This window comes from Schistocerca serialis, chromosome 2, assembly GCF_023864345.2.
Source record: "Schistocerca serialis cubense isolate TAMUIC-IGC-003099 chromosome 2, iqSchSeri2.2, whole genome shotgun sequence".
Classification (NCBI taxonomy): Eukaryota; Metazoa; Arthropoda; class Insecta; order Orthoptera; family Acrididae; genus Schistocerca; species Schistocerca serialis.
The window spans coordinates 348,702,430-348,726,577 of NC_064639.1; the positions used below are offsets into that span (position 1 = coordinate 348,702,430).

Genomic DNA, 24,148 nt, shown 5'->3' on the forward strand with positions numbered 1-24,148 from the left:
AGTTGCTAACCCGAAAGTGACGCAGTATTCAGACAGAATCCAATTAGTACAAAATGTGATTAGGGGCTTTGACTCTTTGGCCAGTGGCACCTGATGATAGACCTAGGATCTAGTGTGATAAAATACGAAGTTTCCGAAAACCAGATTAGACAGTAACATACTAATTCCAATACCACTTTTGATAGGGAGTGATCATCAACCACTGGACATTAATCCTTACACTGTGCTTAGGAACCATAAAATCTGGCAATGCATACAGAGATACTAGTGGCCTAATAAAACCACCTGTCAAAGTCAAGTGATAATTTTATAAAACTCTTTTATTTTAGGATTAGACAATTGGTAAGGGGATTGGCAGATGGAGATTTGATAAGTGAGCTGAATTTTGTACTCAATTTTATCCGTGACCCCTAATTTATCAGTTAGTACATTGGGAAATTCTTCAAGTACTCCTATCAATTGCTGAGCCTAAATTTCACTGAGATGAGCAACATTAAAATGGGAACTTTTCCTTTGACACTACACACCCCTTGAATATCATTATGGTTATACAGCAAATACCTAAAAAAAGGAACTCTCTTTTTACATAATCTAGAATGCATCCTGTCTTCTTTAAAAAATCATAACCAAGCAGTACATCAGTCAATAGACTCTTTAAATAGTAAATTTTATCAGCCACATCAGCCCACAAATCCCTAAGTTAACACAGATTTTGCCCAATACAGTCAGCTACTTGCCATTGACCGTATAGCATTGAGAGATTTCCTCCAAGTAAATTAACAAATGACGGAGATGATTACCCGTGGTACAGAAGGCAGGTCGGAGCACTGCTGCAGAAACAATGAAAAGTGCATGCCAAATTTAAACAAGCACAAGAGTGACAATCTTTTAAAGAAGCTCAAAAGTTAGTGCAGACTTCAGTGTGAGATGCTTATAATAGTTAACACAACGAAATTTTGTCTCAAAACCTGGCAGAAAATCTAAAGAGATTCTGGTCATGCGTAAAGTATGCTAGTGGCAAGACACAATCACTGACTTCTCTGCACCACAGCAATGGAAATACTGTAGATGACAGTGCTGCTAAAGCAGCGTTGCTAAACACAGTTTCAGAAATTCCTTCACCAAAGAAGACGAAGCGGAATTTGAATCAAGAACAGCTGCCAACATGAGTAACATAGAAGTAGATATCCTCATAGTAATGAAGCAAATTTAATAATTTAATAAAAGCAATTCTTCTGGTACAGATTGTATACTAGTTAGGTTACTTCCAGAGTATGCTGATGCAATAACTCCTTACTTAACAATTACATACAACTGCTCACTCAACGAAAGTTCCATACTCAATGACTAGGAAGCTGCACAGGTCACACCAATAATCAAGAAAGGCAACAGGAGTATCCACTAAATTACAGGGCCCTCGCATTAACTTCAACATGCAGGTGGATTTTGGAACACATACTGTGTTCGAACATTGTGAATTACCTTGAAGAGATGGACTATTGACGCATGGTCAACAGAGATTTAGGAAACACCGTTCTTGTGAAATACAGCTTGCTCTTTACTCATATGAACTTTTGAGTGCTATCAACAAAGGAATTTAAATTGATTCTAGATTTCCATAAGGCTTTTGACACTGTACCTCGCAAGGGGAATGTAATCACTTTGCTTGCTTATGGAACATTGTCTCAGTTATGCAACTGAATTTGTGATTTCCTGTAAGAGATGTCACAGTTCTTAGTAACTGATGGAAAGTCATTGAGTAAAGCAGAAGTGGTTTCCGGTGTTCCCAAAGGTAGTGTTACTGGCCCTCTGTTGTTGTTTATCTATATAAACTATTTAGGAGACAATCTGAGCAGCCATCTTGGGTTGTTTGCAGATGATGCTGCTGTTTGTCTAATAATGTCATCAGAAGATCAAAACCAATTGCAAAACGATTATGGTGCAAAAATTGGCAATTGACCCTAAATAATGAAAAGTATGGGGTCATCCACGAGTGTTAAAAGAATCTTTTAATTACACAACAAATCAATCAATTCGAAAGGCTGTAAACTTGACTAAGTACCTAGGAATTACAATTACAAATAACTTAAATTAGGAAGAACTCACATAAACTGTTGTGACAAAAGGCGAACCAAAAGCTGCATTTTATTAGCAGAGCGCTTAGAAGATGCAACAGATCTACTAAAGAGAGTGTCTACTCTACACTCGTCTGCCCACTTTTGGAGTACTGCTATGTAGTATGGGGTCCTTACCAGATAGGAGTTTCAAAGTACAATGAGAAAGTTTGAAGAAGGGTACAACATTTTGTATTGTCAAGAAATAGGGGAGAGAGTGTCACAGACATGATACAAGATTTGGTGGACACCATAAAAACAAAGGTGCTCCTTGTTGTGGTGGGATCTTCTCACAAAAATTCAATCACCAACTTTCTCCTCTGAAGGCAAAAATATTTTGTTAGCACTGACCTACGTAGAGAGAAACGATCATCAAAATAAAATAAGGGAAATCAGAGCTCACCTAAAAAGATATAGGTGCTCGTTTTTTCCAGACGCTGTTCAAGAAGGGAATAACAGAGAATTACTGTGGAGGTGGTTTGGTGACACTTCTGCCAGGCACTTACATGTGATTTATGAAGTAGCTATGTAGATGTAGAAATGAAACATTGCTAGATTTTCTTTTGTAAAGGAGGAAGTATACAAATCTGAAGATGCTTGCTATACCACTGATAATCAAGCAAAGAGATGTTGCTACTGAAGTCAAGCTCAGTAAATACATAAACAGGTGACTCAGCAGAGTAGTCCTTTTGAAATCCAAGATGTGATTGGATAAGTGTCCCTTTACTAGACAGGTGGCTGGCAACTTTAGAGTATATTATCTTCTCAAAAAATTTAGAAAATGATGTAGGCAGTTACTGACGTCTATGGAGTCACCCTTCTTATAGAGCAACCTAACAATGGTATATTTTAATGTGTCTGGGAAAACACCCTGATTAATTATGCATTACATAGGTGACTAAGGACATTGTATACAGGGCTGCAACTCTAGTGACTTGTTGGAGGATTTATTATCCACCCCATAAAAACTTTTAGTATTTAGAGTCATGGTGAACTTGCTTATTTCAGATGAGGATTTGAGATTAGTTTTTATTCCACTAAGTGTTCTCTATATTGCTTCTCTAGTGCACTGTTTTGTTTTCTCTTTTGAACTAACTGCATCAATTTTCTCATCTATTTTTAACAAGTGATTATTAAAAATATCTGATACACATGAACTGTCTTTCAGTATGCTTCTGTTCTTGTCAATAGATATAATGTCATCTTCTATGGCTCCTTTCTCTGTCTGTTCCATACTGATTTGGTTTTATTGTCTGATCTGATAATTTCAGACAAGACATCCATAAGAAACTTCCTGGAAGATTAAAACTGTGTGCCAGACCGAGACTCGAACTCGGAACCTTTGCCTTTCGCAGGCAAGTGCTCTACCAACTGAGCTACCCAAGCACAACTCACGCCCCATCCTCACAGCTTTACTTCTGCCACTACCTCGTCTCCTACCTTCCAAACTTAACAGAAGCTCTCCTGCGAAACTTGCAGAACTAGCACTCCTGAAATAAAGGATATTGCGGAGACATGGCTAAGCCACAGCCTAGGGGCAGAAGTAAAGCTGTGAGGACGGGGCGTGAGTCGTGCTTGGGTAGCTCAGTTGGTAGAGCACTGGCCCGCGAAAGGCAAAGGTCCCGAGTTCGAGTCTCGGTCTGGCACACAGTTTTAATCTGCCAGGAAGTTTCATATCAGCACACACTCCACTGCAGAGTGAAAATTTCATTCTGGAAGACATCTATACTCTGAAATTTTTAAACTGTCATCTTCTATGGCTTCTTTCTCTGTCTCTCTTTTACTTTTCTAGACGGACTTGATTTTGTTGTCTCATCTGTTAATTTGAGACAAGTTATATATACTTTCGGATTTCTTTTACAAATTTTCTTAGCATGTTACAGTACTGATCATAATATGTAAGTATTCCTGGATCATTAATTATTATGGCCATTTTGTACACAAGTACTTTTTTCATTGTGAAGAGACCTGCAGTGGTCCAAGTTTTCTTTAACAACTTCCTAACATTACATTTAATTATCTTTGTAGGAAAACTTCTTTCAAAAATGGACACAAATTCTTTAAAAGTTTTGTTGAATTTACAGCTGGAATTAGGTTCTTTGTAAACTTCACCTCACTCAAAAGTTTTTAAGTTTTGTTTAATATCTCCAATAATTTTGTCATTAATCAACCTCACTGTTTTCTTAGTGTCTCTGAAATGAACATAGAGCTAAGTTACATAATGTGATTAACTGTGCATCATGACCAGCCAGTCCATTCACCATAGGATAGGTATTTGTCTCTTTAACTTGAATTTGTTATGTAAGTACATTATCTATAATGGTGCTACACTCTTGAGCAACTCTGGTAGGTATATTTATGACAGACTATAAGTGGCTAACATAACACCTCTATATCACTTTCCTGACAGATTCCTTCAAGAAATTTGCATTAAAATTCCCACAAATTAATAATTCCTCCATTTTGTTTGACAGACAATGTAATAGCATATCAAAACTTTTCATTAAAATATCCCAGTTACACAGTGGAGATACGTATACTGTAACATCACAAGTATTACATTTCCTCATATTAACTCACAAACACATTATTCTAGACCCTGATCTATACAGAAATTACTTACCTCTGCACTTATTTATCAATACCATCTTTAACTGTTGCTCACTTTTTTAATTTATATTCCTTTTCTACCATAACTCCTCCTTTATCCATGCTGGAGCCACATGAATATGCCTCTAATTTATAATCACTTATATTAAAATTTTCAATCTGATTGTTTACATGAGATCAATTTCTTTCCAACTACCGAAATCTTGCAAACAAATTAACAACTCTGTTGCTTTCTTCATCACCACACTAATATTCTGATGAAGCAAATTGATTTCACCTTTCGCTCTGTGAGTATAAGATGAATGAGAGTCTGTATCTGTTCAGTTTGTTTTAATTTTTTCTATTTGAATTGTGAATTTGGCCTAGTGTCAGTGTCTCAACTGACCACGATAACCACAGAGATTTCCTTTGTGGTTTTCTGTATGTTTTCTGCTTGGCCGTCGCAGCATCCCTGAATATGGAAGTTAATAGGAATATAAAAAAAGGGAGGAAGATTTATCTGTTTAGCAAGAGTAATAGAAGGCAGATTTCAGACTACCTAACAGATCAAAACGAAAATTTCTGTTCCGACACTTGACAATTTTGAGTGTTTATGGAAAAAGTTCAAGGCAATCGTAAAATGCGTTTTAGACAGGTACGTGCTGAGTAAAACTGTGAGGGATGGGAAAAACCCACCGTGGTACAACAACAAAGTTAGGAAACTACTGCGAAAGCAAAGAGAGCTTCACTCCAAGTTTAAACGCAGCCAAAACCTCTCAGACAAACAGAAGCTAAACGATGTCAAAGTTAGCGTAAGGAGGGCTATGCGTGAAGTGTTCAGTGAATTCGAAAGTAAAATTCTGTGTACCGACTTGACAGAAAATCCTAGGAAGTTCTGGTCTTACGTTAAATCAGTAAGTGGCTCGAAACAGCATATCCAGACACTCCGGGATGATGATAGCATTGAAACAGAGGATGACACGCGTAAAGCTGAAATACTAAACACCTTTTTCCAGAGCTGTTTCACAGAGGAAGACCGCACTGCAGTTCCTTCTCTAAATCCTCGCACAAATGAAAAAATGGCTGACATCGAAATAAGTGTCCAAGGAATAGAAAAGCAACTGGAATCACTCAACAGAGGAAAGTCCACTGGACCTGACGGGATACCAATTCGATTCTACACAGAGTATGCGAAAGAACTTGCCCCCCTTCTAACAGCTGTGTACCGCAAGTCTCTATAGGAATGGAAGGTTCCAAATGATTGGAAAAGAGCACAGGTCGTCCCAGTCTTCAAGAAGGGTCGTCGAGCAGATGCGCAAAACTATAGACCTATATCTCTGACGTCGATCTGTTGTAGAATTTAAGAACATGTTTTTTGCTCGAGTATCATGTTGTTTTTGGAAACCCAGAATCTACTATGTAGCAATCAACATGGATTCCAGAAACAGCGATTGTGAGAGACCCAACTTGCTTTATTTGTTCATGAGACCCAGAAAATATTAGATACAGGCTCCCAGGTAGATGCTATTTTTCTTGACTTCCGGAAGGCGTTCGATACAGTTCCTCACTGTCACCTGATAAACAAAGTAAGGGCCTACGGAATATCAGACCAGCTGTGTGGCTGGATTGAGGAGTTTTTGGCAAACAGAACACAGCATGTTGTTATCAATGGCGAGACGTCTACAGACGTTAAAGTAACCTCTGGCGTGCCACAGGGGAGTGTTATGGGACCATTGCTTTTCACAATATATATAAATGACCTAGTAGATAGTGTCAGAAGTTCCATGCGGCTTTTCGCAGATGATGCTGTAGTATACAGAGAAGTTGCAGCATTAGAAAATTGTAGTGAAATGCAGGAAGATCTGCAGCGGATAGGCACTTGGTGCAGGGAGTGGTAACTGACCCTTAACATAGACAAATGTAATGAATTGCGAATACATAGAAAGAAGGATCCTTTATTGTATGATTATATGATAGTGTAACAAACACTGGTAGCAGTTACTTCTGTAAAATATCTGGGAGTATGCGTGCGGAACGATTTGAAGTGGAATGATCATATAAAATTAATTGTTGGTAAGGCGGGTACCAGGTTGAGATTCATTGGGAGAGTCCTTAGAAAATATAGTCCATCAACAAAGGAGGTTGCTTACAAAACACTCGTTCGACCTATACTTGAGTATTGCTCATCAGTGTGGGATCCGTACCAGATCGGGTTGACGAAGGAGATAGAGAAGATCCAAAGAAGAGCGGCACGTTTTGTCACAGGCTTATTTGGTAACCGTGATGGCATTACGGAGATGTTTAACAAACTCAAGTGGCAGACTCTGCAAGAGAGGCGCTCTGCATCGCGGTGTAGCTTGCTCGCCAGGTTTCAAGAGGGTGCGTTTCTGGATGAGGTATCGAATATATTGCTTCCCCCTACTTATACCTCCCGAGGAGATCACGAATGTAAAATTAGAGAGATTAGAGCGCGCACGGAGGCTTTCAGACAGTCATTCTTCCCGCAAACCATACGCGACTGGAACAGGAAAGGGAGGTAATGACAGTGGCACGTAAAGTGCCCTCTGCCACACACCGTTGGGTGGCTTGCGGAGTATAAATGTAGATGTAGATGTTGATAGGTGTGCTAACTTCTCCATCCTCCTCCTATTCAGCTGTAGATGAGCTTCCTATAGCAATTACTGGAACAGCACCAATATGAGATTTTGCATCCATCTGAAGGAGCCCTTCAGCTCCATGTTTACTCACGTAACAGCACAGTTAATCTAGGACTGGTTATGGCGCCACAGAACCTTCACAGAATCCACATTTTTGTGCTCAGAAGCTGCTCCTGTTCTGTCCAATTCATCCCTGATACTGTATTTTTAATTTTAAAATGAGAGAGTCTACATCTGTACAAGAATGTTATTGCTTTCTAGACACGTAAATGCCATGTTTTCCATGAGATTACAGGGCAAGTCTGTAGCAAATTGCAACTGAATTGGTCAATTGTTACAGCATAAGGATGCAGGTCACATTCAAAAAACAGTCACTAATATACAATGGCAAATAGTTTCTTCATAATACATATGAGCAGTCCCATTTATTTAGTATCAATGTGTTATTTGCATACCTGGCTGATATTTGTCAAGTAAACTTCTCCAGAGCTGTGATGCGTAAACATAGCTACGTATATGAAAAACAGTTCTTAGTTAAGCTTTTTGACTGAACAATGCTGTGATTCAGTGAAGTTTCATCCCTTTCTGTAGAAATGCATTGTTTGTTATGTAAATTAGACATTAATTTCTTAAGGGTAAGGTAATACTGTAACATAGAGGAATGATTACATGTTTAATGTTGTGGCTGAGATTTCATACTGTTAGTATCATACCATTGCTGAAATTGTAACATTCTTTTCCATCTCAGTTTCCTTACAGAGCAGAGAAATAAGCAGTAAATTTTCTCATTGTTATTGTGTTCTTGTGACACCTAGGATGTAAAACATTTTAATAATTATATCATTTCTAACACAACCCCTCTTTTAGACTACACATGTTCTTAATGTTTATTTCCAGATGAAGAGGTTCTCCTTGTAATTTGGCCATTAAGGATGAAGTTACCTCATTTGAAACTAGAGGAAATGGAAATAATACCATCAATCTGTCAGGACTTTTTTTCCCATAAAATTTCAGTAATATCTGAAATGTCTATAATACCACAGTGGGTTCATGTTTTGCCAAGGTATGTTGAGTTAAACAAAGTCCCATTTTCTCTGTCTTGTGTTAGAACAGTTCACTAAAAATGCTGCTATTCAAACAGTATGAAGAAAGGAAAAGTTGTCTCTGTATCACACCACTTACCTGAAAGTTCTCCATTCAAAACTTACAAAGAGTTGAGAAGACATTGGAAAAATTTGGTAATTATTTTTTGTTTCACACCATTAAATTCTGTAACTGATGTAAAACTTGTTTAAAGCATGGCAGATCTTGTATTATTTTGCAGTACGGTTACCGGTTGCCAGAAAGTGATGAAAATTTGATTTATTACAACGTCTTCTTTTTGCCTTTGGCACCAAATCAGTACTCATATCCAAATATCTGCATCTGCCATATGAATGCTATGGTGTTGAAACAAGTAAATTTTGAGGCTGTATTAAAAGAATTCCTCAGAGATGTGAACAAGAAAATGCCTTCTGTGTGTGGTCAGTCATTCATTCTTAGTTGCCGTCTGGGATATGCTATACCAAAACCTATGGCATTAAATCAGGCAAGTATAAGTATCAGGTACATAGGATTAGCACATTTTCTTGGATAACATCATGCTAAGACAAATGCAGGGTAAAGCTGAACCACACAAAAGAATTCAAAATAACTTCATAGCAGGAAAAGAGTCTATAATATGCTATCATTTTACCATGGAAAACAGTTTCTCATGGGTACCTATGTACAGATGCAAAAGAACTGTAATATTGTTGCTATCACTGCAGAAACAGCTGAGTACAGTGTCATTGTGTCGCTTTTGCTTTGCATTTAATGAACCCATACTGTTGTGCAGAAGAATCAATATAAAAACAAAGCTGAGACAGAACTGAGCAGTACTGAATGCAAACTTTGTGATGGTGGGTGGGGGGATAAAGTGGGCGTTATTGTTGTCTACACCAAGTACCATAAGTGAACATAACAAGTTTTTTTCCAAACAACTCCCATAATGCATACCATTGTCCTTTGAACTATTGCACAAATATTTTGCAGTCAACACAGTTACAAAGCTAGAGGTGGTGAGAAATCAAAAAAATGCAATTATTCTGTGATGAACCAAAGGAGACTACTAATTTTTACAAGACCCGGGGCATCTTAAAAAAAGAAAACCAAAACAATCTTAACTACACAAGTTCTGCATCACCTCAGTTCCGAGAGTTCTGGGACCTGTACAGAAAATTGGAATAGAGACCAACATAAACATTATTTTCACCCTTTTTATTGCTCATGAAAATTACACATTGCATGTTGTACCACCATACAGCGAGACCCTCAGAGGTGGTGTTCCAGATTGCTGTACACACTGGTACCTCTAATACCCAGTAGCACATCCTCTAGCATTGATGCATGCCTGTATTCATCGTGGCATACTGTCCACAAGTTCATCAAGGCACTGTTGGTCCAGATTGTTCCACTCCTCAACAGCAATTCGGCATAGATCCCTCAGAGTGGTTGGAGTGTTACTTCATCTATAAACGGCCCTTTTCAATCTATTCCAGGCAGTTTTGATAGGGTTCACATCTGAAGAACATGCTGGCCATTGTAGTCAAGCTATGTCATTATCCTGAAGGAAGTCATTCACAAGATGTGCACTAAGGGGGGGCCAGATGCCTCACCATTGTGCTACCGATATGGTAGCACTATCGGTCAGAGGATGGCATTCACAGCCATTACAGTCCATTCCATGAACGCCAGTGGCGTACATCAGCTCCACATAATGCCACCCCAAAACAGCAGAGAACCCCCACCTTGCTGCACTCGCTGGACAGTGTGTCTAAAGCGTTCAGCCTGACCGCGTTGCCTCCATACACGTCTCCAACGATTGTCTGGTTGAAAGCATATGCGACGCTCATTGTTGAAGAGAATGTGATGCCAATCCCGAGCAGTCCATTTGGCATGTTGTTGGGCCCATCTATACTATGCTGCATGGTGTCGTGGTTGTAAACATAGACCTTGCCGTGGACGTCGGGAATGAAGTTGTGCATCCTGCAGCCTATTGCACACAATTTGAGTCGTAACACGTCATGTGGCTGCACAAAAAGCATTATTCAACATGTGGCATTGCTGTCAGGTTTCCTCCAAGCCATAATCCATAGGTAGCGGTCATCCACTGCAGTAGTAGCCCTTGGGTGGCTTGAGCAAGGCATGTCATTGACAGTTCGTGTCTCTCTCTGTATCTCCTCCATGTCTGAACAACATCGCTTTGATTCACTCCGAGATGCCTGGACACTTCTGTTGTTGAGAGCCCTTCCTGGCACAAAGTAACAATACGGACATGATCGAGCCACGGTATTGGCCGTCTAGGCATGGTTGAACTACAGACAACATGAGACATGTATCCCCTTCCTGGTGGAATGACTGGAACTGATCAGCTGTCAGACCCACTCTATCTAAAAGACGCTGCTCATGCATGGTTGTTTACATCATTGTGCGGGTTTAGTGACATCTCGGAACAGTCAAAGGGACTGTGTCTGTGATACAATAACCACAGTCAACGTCTATCTACAGGAGTTCTGGGAACAGGGGTGATGCAAAACTTTTTTTGATGTGTGTGTTATGTGCATGCATATAAAACTGGGCAGAAACTGAACCTACACATAAACACAGTAAGTACAAACTTATGCTAAAGAGGAGTGTATCATGCTGGAGTTATGTTAATAACCATATGTCTTGTTACTTAAAATGCCTGCCGACTTTAAAAACATTGAAGGTAAAGTTGAAACAGGTCTTGCTTGATCACTGCTTCTGCTTTGTCTCTCAATTTCTGGAACATCATAATAAGTAAACCTCGTTTCCCAAATATTGTTAATTATGTATTTTGTCACTCTACACTGTAAGTTACCTTGTACTTATCATGTGTCCCTCCTAATAACCACAGCTGTCATGTGGTGAAGCAACGTAGTATGTCAGTTTATATTATTATGCACTCCAATTGTGTTGACCATGTAGTCACAATGGCTGCTGTAATCATAAATTAATTATGTTTACCCCTGTCCTATATCATGTGTATAAATAATGTACTAAAAATTATTCTTGGACTAAATAAAGAAATAAAATTCCTGTCTTCCAAATACTCAAAAGATATTCCTAAATAACCTCTGAAATTTTGTCAGTGGTCTTTGAGTTCACCCTTTATATAAAAGGAAGACTGATTGCAAGAATACCATGACAAGATATTAAAATCACAAAAGACAAAATAATTTAAAAAACCAGTTATATTTTAAATAACTTTTTTATTCAGGATTTGTTCTATATAGCCCAATCCTATTAAAAATCCTTTCTTACATGTCTTATAGCCTGACATTTTCCATCTGCTTCTTGCAGGAACCAACAAACCACAGGTCATCTTTAGATTGTTTTTGCCTATTTGTATTAACTGAGAATTTAGCTAACTGACAGCCAACATCTTGTAATGGCAAGTTATATAGACACTATGGAATGGTGTAGTTGCCACATAATCCCAGATAAGGCACACTCAGCCATCAAATGAAACCATCTCTTCTATTTGGCAGAGGCATGTTACATCTCTGTCTCAAACATGATGAACATTAATTACTGAAAAGCCAAGATTATTTCAATTCGTAACCCCCATGAACCATGAACCTAGCAAAAGTTGGGTGACTTGTGTGCCTCAACACTTCACACAGCCATATATATCATAGGTACAACCACAATGGAAGGGTATTTGTGGAGAGATCAGTGATTACCGAAGAGGGCAGCAGCCTTTTCAGTAGATACAGGGACAACACTTTGGGTGACTGACTGATCTGGCCTTGTATCATTAGTCAACATGGCCTTGCTATTATGGTACTGAGAATTGCTGAAAGCAAGGGTAGCTACAGCTCTTGTTTCTCCTGAGACAATACTCACCACAGTAGCAGTAGTGCAAATTTTTATGTTTACTAGTTCCACAGACCCCCCCCCCCCTCGCCGCCATGAACCAAGGACCTTGCCGTTGGTGGGGAGGCTTGAGTGCCTCAACGATACAGATAGCCGTACCATAGGTGCAACCACAATGGAGGGGTATCTGTTGAGAGGCCAGACAAGTATGTGGTTCCTGAAGAGGGGCAGCAGCCTTTTCAGTAGTTGCAGGGGCAACAGTCTGGATGATTGACTGATCTGGCCTTGCTTTTCCCGAGGGCATGCAGCTTTACTGTATGATTAAATGATGATGGCATCCTCTTGGGTAAAATATTCCGGAGGTAAAATAGTCCCCCATTCGGATCTCCGGGCGGGGACTACTCAAGAGGACATCGTTATCAGGAGAAAGAAACTGGAATTCTACAGATCGGAGCGTGGAATGTCAGATCCCTTAATCGGGCAGGTAGGTTAGACAATTTAAAGGGAAATGGATAGGTTAAAGTTAGATATACTGGGAATTAGTGAAGTTCAGTGGCAGGAGGAACAAGACTTTTGGTCAGGTGAATACAGAGTTATAAATACAAAATCAAATAGGGATAATGCAGGAGTAGGTTTAATAATGAAAAAAAAAAATAGGAGTATGGGTAAGCTACTATAAACAGCATAGTGAACGCATTATTGTGGCCAAGATAGACATGAAGCCCATGCCTACTACAGTAATACAAGTTTATATGCCAACTACCTCTGCAGATGATGAAGAAATTGATGAAATGTATGATGAGATAAAAGAAATTATTCAGGTAATGAAGAGGGACGAAAATTTAATAGTCATGGGTGACAGAGTAGGAAAAGGGAGAGAAGGAAACATAGTAGGTGAATATGGATTGGGGGTAAGAAATGAAAGAGGAAGCTGCCTGGTAGAATTTTGCACAGAGCATAACTTAATCATAGCTAACACTTGGTTTAAAAATCATGAAAGAAGGTTGTATGCATGGAAGAATCCCGCAGATACTAAAAGGTATCAGATAGATATATAATGGCAAGACAGAGATTTAGGAACCGGGTTTTAAATTTTAAGACATTTCCAGGGGCAGATGTGGACTCTGACCACAATCTATTGGTTACGAACAGTAGATTAAAACTGAAGAAACTGCAAAAAGGTGGGAATTTAAGGAGATGGGACCTGGATAAACTGACTAAACCAGAGGTTGTACAGAGTTTCAGGGAGAGCATAAGGGAACAATTGACAGGCATGGGGGAAAGAAATACAGTAGAAGAAGAATGGGTAGCTTTGAGGGATGAAGTAGTGAAGGCAGCAGAGGATCAAGTAGGAAAAAGATAAGGGCTAGTAGAAATCCTTGGGTAACAGAAGAGATACTGAAGTTAATTGATGAAAGGAGAAAATACAAAAATGCAGTACGTGAAGCAGGCATAAAGGAATAGAAACGTCTCAAAAATGAGATCGACAGGAAGTGCAAAATGGCTAAGCAGGGATGGCTAAAGAACAAATGTAAGGATGTAGAGGCTTATCTCATGAGGGGTAAGATAGAGAAAAGAGAACCACTTGCATGAATATCAAGAGCTCAGATGGAAACCCAGTTCTAAGCAAAGAAGGGAAAGCAGAAAGGTGGAAGGAGTATATAGAGGGTCTATACAGGGGCGATGTTCTTGAGGACAATATTATGGAAATCAAAGAGGAGTTAGATGAAGATGAAATGGGAGATATGATACTACGTGAGGAGTTTGACAGAGCACTGAAAGACCTAAGTCGAAACAAGGCCCCGGGAGTAGATAACATTCCATTAGAACTACTGACAGCCTTGGGAGAGCCAGTCCTGACAAAACTCTACCATCTGGTGAGCAAGATGTATGAGACAGACGAAATTCCCTCAGACTTCAAGAAGAATATAATAATTCCAATCCCAAAGAAAGCAGCAGGTGTTGACAGATGTGAAAATTACCGAACTATCAGTTTAGTAAGTCACAGATGCAAAATACTAACGCGAATTCTTTACAGACAAATGGAAAAACTGGTGGAAGCCGACCTCGGGGAAGATCAGTTTGAATTCCGTAGAAATGTTGGAACACATGAGGCAATACTGACCCTACGACTTATCTTAGAAGAAAGATTAAGGAAAGGCAAACCTACATTTCTAGCATTTGTAGACTTAGAGAAAGCTTTTGACAATGTTGACTGGAATACCCTCTTTCAAATTCTGAAGGTGGCAGGGGTAAAATACAGGGAGCGAAAGGGTATTAACAATTTGTACAGAAAGCAGATGGCAGTTATAAGAGTCAAGGGACATGAAAGGGAAGCAGTGGTTGGGAAGGGAGTGAGACAGGATTGTAGCCTCTCCCCAATGCTATTCAATCTGTATATTGAGCAAGCAGTAAAGGAAACAAAACAAAAACTCGGAGCAGGAGTTAAAATCCATGGAGAAGAAATAAAAACTTTGAGGTCGCCAATGACATTGTAATTCTGTCAGAGACAGCAAAGGACTTGGAAGAGCAGCTGAACGGAATGGACAGTGTTTTGAAAGGCGGATATAAGAGGAACATCAACAAAAGCAAAACGAGGATAATGGAATGTAGTTGAATTCAATCGGGTGATGCTGAGGGAATTAGATTAGGAAATGAGAGACTTAAAGTAGTAAAGGAGTTTTGCCATTTGGGGAGAAAAATAACTGATGATGGTCGAAGTAGAGAAGATATAAAATGTAGACTGGCAATGGCATGAAAAGCGTTTCTGAAGAAGAGAAATTTTTTAACATTGAGTATAGATTTAAGTGTCAGGAAGTCGTTTCTGAAAGTATTTATATGGAGTGTAGCCATGTATGGAAGTGAAACATGGATGATAAATAGAGAATAGAAGCTTTCAAAATGTGGTGCTACAGAAGAATGCTGAAGATTAGATGGGTAGATCACATAACTAATGAGGAGGTATTGAATAGAATTGGGGAGAAGAGGAGTTTGTGGCACAACTTGACTAGAAGAAGGGATCGGTTGGTAGGACATGTTCTGAGGCATCAAGGGGTCATCAATTTAGTACTGGAGGGTAGCGTTGAGGGTAAAAATCGTAGAGGGAGACCAAGAGATAAATACACTAAGCAGATTCAGAAGGATGTAGGCTGCATTAGGTACTGGGAGATGAAGAGGCTTGCACAGGATAGAGTAGCATGGAGAGCTGCATCAAACCAGTCTCAGGACTGAAGACCACCATAACAACAGTTCCTCAGATGATGAGGGTATTGAAATGATGTATGGTGAGACAAGAAAATTATTGGAGTAATTAAGGAAGATGAAAATTGTATTGTGATTGGATACTGTAATTCAGTAGTCGAAAAGAAACAGATGATTGGGGGAAAGAAATGAAAGGGGAAGCCACCAGGCAGATTTTATTTGACGGAACTTGCTCCAAGCTAGTTGTTTCAATCAGCACATTGTTATCTTCTATGAATAGTACTGCTTGAGAATTTAAATATACATATAAGTCATTTACATAAAAGAGCAAAAGAATTGGGCCTAGAACTGAATCTTTTGGGATGCCATGTAAAACTGTTTTCCATAGTGAGAAATAGTTTCCATAATCTGAAGCTACAACAACCCCTTAGTTTTCTGTATGTCAGATATGACCTGAAACACTCCAAACCATTTTCCCTGGTCCCTTTACTTTACAGTTTCAAGCAGTAGAAAGTGGTACACACTACTGAATATCTTTCTGAGGTCGCAGAAAATTTATGCAACTTTTATTTTTTCTATTTATCAAAGAGCGGTTAATGTCCTCTACATAATCATTTGTGACTTCTATAGTTCTTTTCTTTTCTTCCATGAAACATTTTTCTCTGTTAACAATAAAATTTTTGAACACTCTTGAAATTTAGCATGATGCTAAAAAGTCTGAAATGTCACATGGATATGAGTAGTTTTGTTGGTATTAGATGAAGTGAATGAGATGTACACACTAAGACCAAAAAAATGACACACCATGAAGAATTATCTGATGTGATGGAGATCAATATATGTAGTTTATATGTACAGACACATAAATGATTACAATTTCAGAAAAATTGGATGAATTTTTGAAGAGAAAGAGCTTCACAAATTGAACAAGTCAGTAGCGTGTTGGTCCATCTCTGGCCTTTATGTCAGCATTTATTCAGCTTGACATTGATTGATAGAGCTGTTGGATGCTTTCCTGAGGGATATCAAGCAGCATTCTATCCAATTGGTGAATTAGATCATCAAAATCCGGAGATAGTTGGAGAGCCCTGCCCATAATGCTCAGACATTCTCAGCTGGGGACAAATACAGCGACCTTGCTGACCAAGGTAGGGTTTGGCAAGCATGAAGACAAGCTGTAAAAACTCTTGCAATGTGCAGGCAGGCTTTTTCTTACTGAAATGTAAGCCCAGGATGTCTTGCCATGAAGCCAACAAAATGGGGCATAGAATGTTGTTAACATATCACTGTGCATTAAGGGTGCTGCACATGACAAACCTAATAGAAATGGCACCCCACACTACCACTCCTGTTTGTCAGGCTTTAGTGTAGAAGAGAAGTATATGTTGTCTAGTAGCTAAATAATAATTCTTGCGACATCAGTTCAAAATGTTGCATCACGTCTCACTGCTGAATCATTTGTCTGTTCATCAGGTCTCAGAACAGTTTATGTATGATGTTTCAAGCTATTGCACTTCCCCCATGAATATCAGAAAGTGGAGAAATGCTAGACAAAACAATGATTATTCTTTGTAAACACTGTCAGCACTGGTTTCATTCTCGTGTCACATTTTGTTCAGTTTCTTAAAGGATCCAATGGAAAATCCAGGATGGAATGTAACAATATTACAAGAAGGAAAGTTTCCACTCACTATATAGCGGAGATGCTGAGTCGTAGATAAAAAAAAAAAATTCACATTTAAAGCTTTTTGCCAATGGCCTTTGTCAGCAATAGACACACACATACAAACACACACACACAACTCATACACACAGTTGCATTTGCATGAATGTGTGTGTGTGTGTGTGTGTGTGTGTGTGTGTCTATTGTTGTCAAAGGCCATTGGCCAAAAGCTTTAAGTGTGAAAATCATTTTTTTTTTTTTGTATCTACCTGCGACTCAGCATCTCTGCTATATGATGAGTGCCAACTTTCTTTCTCATAATATTGATAAGTCCAGATGGTATTTAAGAAAAATGAATAGACAGTCAGGAAAGGCATACACAAAGCCGCACTTTTTTTCCAGTTTTTGTAATCCAAAAAACCGCCTGCGGCTTACAATCGGGTGCAAAGTAAGCGGAAGTTCTGAAAAATGTTGGTAGGTGCCGCCACAACTAACTTCTGCCATCGAATATATGTAGTGCTACACAGGCATGCTTTGCAGGCACAAAGATAAATACTGGCGCCAAAACCTCTGCGTCAGTAAATAAATTTAAAAAAAAAGGTGGAAGACGAGCTTTTCTCTCCACCTCGAGTTTCGACCTCTGCATTTTCATACATTATCCAACGAAGTAAATACAAATTTCGTATTGTTCATCTTCGAATGTAGCAGCATTTCAATGTACTACGAAAATCCGACTGGCAAGACTGTTCGGGATGTTTGTCATTATGGCCAGCTCTACGTTCTGAATTTTTTCCTACCTGTGAGAAGAGATGGTTGCTAATAGGAACTTTTATGAATTGTGAATCACATGCAGTATTCTCTTCACCATAAGAATGATACGAATATAAATATTTTGCCATGTATTGTTTCTTGTCTGCTGCTATCTCATTTAAATCCTGTCTGCCTAAGAAACTACGAAACTAGAGTGAGACAACAGCAAACGCGGAAGAATATGTATATCATATCATGTTTATATTCGTATTATTCTTATGCCTAATAGTGATACAGTCAGAAACGAAGCACAGCAATTGACTAGATTTTTAAATCTAAGATGACTCTAATTTCTGTGCAGAATGTAATGTACTAAAAATTTTCCCTAAACTCTCGTTCGAACATCTTCTATCATACACAGTCTATTATTGGGTTCTTGGTGATCATTATCAAAGAAAGCAGCAGTGTAAGTAAGAAAAAATATCAGTCTCTTACCATTGTTTCACTTATGAGACAATTCGTCTCTTTTTTTTATTATTGTAACAGGCGGTAGCGCGCACAAAAGCAAGCCGTGCCGCGAGCGGCGACAGGCCGTAAACGCTCATTATCAGAATGCGACAAACGATGCATGACACAGTACAATAATGCATTTTCAGCTTAGAGTGACGTAAACACCTATAACAAAGAAGAGAATGGCTCGTATCAGATCAAAGAAAAATAAGCAATCAAATCAAACCAGACGAAGCACATGAAAAAGGAAGGGTACCCGTATAAATACGGACCGAGCGTCTGACACATAGCAATGGCTACCTGGTAAAGCTTAACTGCTAAGCTTACGACTTGAACCAAACTACTGCAGCTGTATCGTCATTCATTCGACCTAAATTGTGTCTCATATTACAATGGATTATCAGAATGCGACAAACAATGCATGACACAGTACAATAATGCATTTTCAGCTTAGAGTGACGTAAACACCTATAACAAAGAAGAGAACGGCACATATCAGATCAAAGAAAAATAAGCAATCAAATCAAACCAGACGAAGCACGTGAAAAAGGAAGGGTACCCGTATAAATACGGACCGAGCGTCTGACACATAGCAATGGCTACCTGGTAAAGCTTAACTGCTAAGCTTACGACTTGAACCAAACTACTGCAGCTGTATCGTCATTCATTCGACCTAAATTGTGTCTCATATTACAATGGACCAACTTTGTTTCGATTTGGAGGTGCAGCCTTAAACTTTTCTCTCCCCTTGAATTTCGAGTCTCAAATTTTAGGTGCGGCTTAGATTCGGGAAAAATTTTTTTCCTTGATTTCGAGTCTCATTTTTCAGGTGCGGCTTAGATTCTAGTGCAGCTTAGATTCGAGTAAATACGGTATTTAAGTGCAAGACTGCTCCAAATGTCTGAGAAAGTATAGCAAGATCTTCAGCTAGGTGGATGTTCCATGCATTCTGGATGATGAAAGATTTTAACTGCTGACAAGGGAAGTCGTCATCATCATCCTGACATAAGGAGATCCGACGAGGCAAGAGAGAAAATAAGGAACCATATAAAATCATTTCCTACTGTTCCATCACATTACTGTCAACAGTGCACTGTGTGACTGTTCTTACCAGGAGATTTGAATATATAAATAATGCATGAACTATATAAGAAACTTTGTGAAGATGAACAGGTTACTGCTGAAGAATATTGGATCTACAGAGAAGTACTCAATACACAGTTTAACCTAGGCTTACATGTACCTAGAAAAGATGTATGTGACCACTGTTATCACTTTAAAAATCTGTCCGAAGAAAATCAAGAGAGAGAGCAAGATCAGCACTCAGAACAGCTAAAGAGAAAAGAGATAGTTATAAATCTAAAAAATTAAATGAAAGAGCAGGACCATGCAGGAGAATGCCATTTACTGGAATTTTACCTAAAAGCTGTAATCGAAGACCATTTTGTAGCTGTATACAGTCTCACAGTACACAATCCTGATACCAGGAAAGCTAGAAATTACATGTGGCACAAAGGTGTAGCTAAATGCAAATCAGTCAAAGTAGCGTCATGTATATTTCAAGAACTCCAAAGATTGCACATGGCCATCCAGTTGTTTTGTTCTCCGAGACGCTTGTGGAGGACAAAATCAAAATGTCAGTTTGAGCACCATGTTTCTTCATGCTGTACAAACTCTGAACATTCCTATGATATAGCAATACTTCTTTTATTGTGGTCATTGTTTAATAGAGTGTGATTGAGTTCATGACAGTATAGAGAGGGCTGCAAAAAATGTTTAACTTCTATCACCTTTCAGTGTGGTATACTGTTGTTCAGACTGCTTCAAAACAAAGGCTTTATGAAGTTGTCGAAATGGACCAGAAGGACTTCCTGGATTTTGGTGCTATGCAGAAGGAACAGTTGGAAAATATGCAAAAGTGACAGTGAAGGAAATCAAGTAAAATGACTTACAGTGTCATAATTTCAATATCGCTAAAGTGATGTTAATCATATCTTTTTCAAACATTTCCATGATCAACAATTCAAAAGTTTGCCAGTTTCCAAAAAATCTAAAAATTCTAATACAGTTTTCCAGTTGGAACCGAAATACCTTTGAGCACCAAAACTTCTGGAAGAGAAAACAAAAGCCCTCTTGGACATTTGTCACACTGGGCGTCATCAAGGAACAGCGACAATATCACACATTTTACAAAAATCTTCAAGAGGAGGAAGCTGGATATTCTGACCAGAGTGGCGAAGGGTATGATGAAATTAGTGAAAAAGTGAACATTCAGTGGTGACATTGGCACAAAAATCCACTAATATACTTTTATTTTAACTGGAACTGATCTGTTTTTAATGTATAAATTAACTTTTTATACTATATTTTTTGTCAGTCAAGTGTATATCACAAAGTGTAAAACACTATTTAGATTGATTCACTTAGAATCATAATGAAACATCTTCTCAGCACTTTTTTAAACAATAAATAACTGTAAGCCAGTAAGGTCTATTTGTAAAGACATATCATCTGACAGTTTTTAAAGTGTATTGTATAATGGTGTAGAGCTTTTTCAGTGAAATTTGTATTTTGTCACTGAAACAAAACAGAGGAAGCACTTTGTAACCTGTGGCATCCAGAGTTCAAGAATAGAAAAAGTAGAATGAAGAGCTAATTTTTTATTTTATTTTAGAGAGCTCCTCCTCTATTCTGGCTTGCTGAAAAGCTGCCTGGATGTTTCCAGATGTAGAAGCGGATGGCTGTAGCTGCAGTTGTGGATTTGAAGTCGCCTGCAGTATATCCCACCAGCACATCAGCACACAATTAATAACACGCACTGCACCCCTTGCTCACCTCCCACCCTAGTTGAAGCAAGGTTATTCAAAAGAGTCAAAGGAACACACCAACTAAATGTTGCAGCCATGTTTACAAACATACTGCAGACTTCTGATAGCTATAATGGTACTAGCACTTCAAGAGATTACATTTTACATTGCCATGAACAGAAGATGAATTACTTTTATGATAAAATGTACAGCGAGGCCCTAGATTTCATCATATTTATTTGACAAAAGGCAAGATTTAACAAAGTTCCCTATTACCCTACCAAATTTCTTTGATGTTGATGTTTGATATATCAACTTTGACAACTAAGTATGACAGTGTAATACCAGCCTAGTTGGTAAGAAGATATATATAGATCATAAGTATTGATTTCACAAATTTTTGAACTGCTTCATTCTCATAATTTCAAAGAAGCATATCACAAAATGATAAACTAAAGTTTCTACTGTGGTGCTGGTAATTTGTAATGTTACAATTTGTTGCATTAATTGACTTCTGTAAATGTGGTGATGGAGATCATACTGTAGAATTCGCTATACCCAAGAATATACTATGCCCAATTCTTGGGAACAGGAAAAAACTGACTTCACTGGTCTAAGAGACTAACATCACAAATCACCCCAACGTTTCGCACAGATTGGCCAGAACAAGGGTTCCCATAACTCTTAACGTTCACTGTTAAACCTGTTTCATTGAACTTTACAAGCTCTCCACAAACTGTTGATTGATTTGATGCTTCATTGCATCCTAGAATTGTGCGACACATCTCACAGTTGTTGTACGTCTTTCTCCATTGTGATAAAACTTTTTTGCTATTAGCACATGTTGTACAAGAGCAAACTGCTTGATGGTTTGACATACAATAAAGAAAGTTAGACTGGAGGAACAATTGGACTGTTTATAGAAACCGAAATGATACACAACAATGTGTTCAACTGGCAAAAAAAAATATAACACATGATTCAAAACTAACACAAATTTTGGAGAACCTTTTTACTAGAGTGGTATTAACCAATGGCAATCGCCTGTTTAAAATAGCAGCAAGGTATGATGCAATGGAAAAATCTGCTGTGTTCACAGTCATACTGTTCAGCTGCTGTTTATCTACCAGTGGTTATTTCTCATGTCAGGACATGGATGGTTGTTGATGGATAATAATAATATTTATACTGGAACAATGAATGCGATGAATATTGCTAAGTGCAATAGTATGAAAATTGTGATATTCATATATTACTCAGAGGTGGCTAATATTAAAGACTGTCACTGATTTTTAAATTTCCGTGAAATCTCTGTGATCTACATGAGGTCTGTAGGTAACCTCATAAAGACTTTGACAGCAACAGACAACCTCAAATCTGAATCCTATGCACAGACATATTTGTAAATTATTTATATATCTTACATTGTTGTTGTGCATATCACAGATATTCACCTTTTCTAATATTCATAAATATGAATACAACTTAACATACTGTGCATGAGTTAAAAAATAAGTAAATAAAAGCCTGCATAAAACTTCATGGCTGCTAGAGCAGAATCCCACGACAGGATGTTTTACCTACAAAACAGTCTTTCACTGTCAGCATAAAAATTATCTCCTTACCTCTGACTGCTCATCCATGAACAGAACATAAAGAAACAGTCCCAATTGGTACATCCCCTGCCACACACATGAGAATGATCTGCAGAGATGTTCTTGAAATTATCAACTTTACACAATAAAGCACTTTTCTCTTCCTACTTGCTCTAGATATTAGTAAACTATTCCTTAGGGATTTGCATTTTGTGTTAAACTAGTCCTTGAAAAATACACTCTAAGATAAAGAAAAAAGTTGGATGTCCTCCTGAGGAATTCATGCCAAATTTTGTCAAACTAGTGTGTTAGATCATCAAAATCCTGAGCTGTTTGGAGGACCTCACTCATAATGCTCCAAATGTCTTAATTGGAGAGAGATTCGGCAACCTTGCTGACCAAGGTAGGGTTTGGCAAGCTCAAAGACAAGCTGCAAAAACTATCACCATATGCAGGTAGGTATTATCTTGCTGAAATGTAAGCCCAGGATGGCTTGCCATGAAGTGCATCAAAATGGAACATAAAATATTTTTGACATATCGCTGTGCGGTAAGGGTGCTGTGCACGACAACCAAAGAGGTCCTTCTAAGAGTAGAAATGGCACACCAGGCCATCACTCTTGGTTGCCAGGCTGTATGATGGGTGACAATCAGGTTCATATTTTCCCACTGTCTGGGGCATCTCTAGATATGTTTTCAGCCTGGGATCTCATTGACTGAAGTAGAGTTGACTTCAGTCATGACTTCTGCTTCAAACTGAGCTCCACTGACCAGTGAAGATATTTCTGGAGACGCCCTGGACAGTAGGTGGGGTACCAACCTGACTGTCACCCAACTGCCATAAGGCCCAACAAGTAGGAGTGATGGTCTGCAGTGCCATTTCTACTCATAGCAGGACCCCTTCGGTTGTTATCCATGGCACATTTACAGCACAATGATACTCTAGGCCACATTTTTGTGGCCCTTCGTAGCAAGCCATCCTGGACTTACATTGCAGCAAGACAATGCCTGCTGACCCTACCTTCCTCCCCCTCCCTCTGTCCATATCTTCCTCCCCTCTCTCTGCCCATGTCCTCCTCTCCCTCTTTTTCTGCCCATCTCCTCCTTACCTCTGTCTCTTTGCCAATCTCCTCCCCCTCTCTCCCTGCTCATCCTCTGCTGCCACTTCTCCCTGTCCATCCCTGGTCTGTTGACCCTGGCTGCTGATAAGCCAATCCGCATGGTCAACAGATTGTGTTAGATCTACCTCACTGCCCACACATGATAACTCACCTTAGAATAATTTTAGCTGCAGCACAAAATCTGTTACTAGTGTATTGTGTCGTCCAGTCTATGCTTTGCTA

General features: G+C 38.8%; 1 protein-coding gene across 1 annotated transcript in view; it reads left to right on the forward strand.

Annotated features, from left to right (window-relative positions):
* Positions 1–24,148, forward strand: part of LOC126455972 (uncharacterized protein C18orf63-like) — a 136,831-nt gene that overhangs the window by 83,829 nt on the left and 28,854 nt on the right. The window contains exons 4-6 of the mRNA XM_050091729.1: positions 8,258–8,423; positions 8,502–8,598; positions 8,685–8,948. Coding sequence (XP_049947686.1) covers positions 8,258–8,423; positions 8,502–8,598; positions 8,685–8,948 — 527 coding nt within the window. The remainder of the gene's footprint in view (positions 1–8,257; positions 8,424–8,501; positions 8,599–8,684; positions 8,949–24,148) is intronic.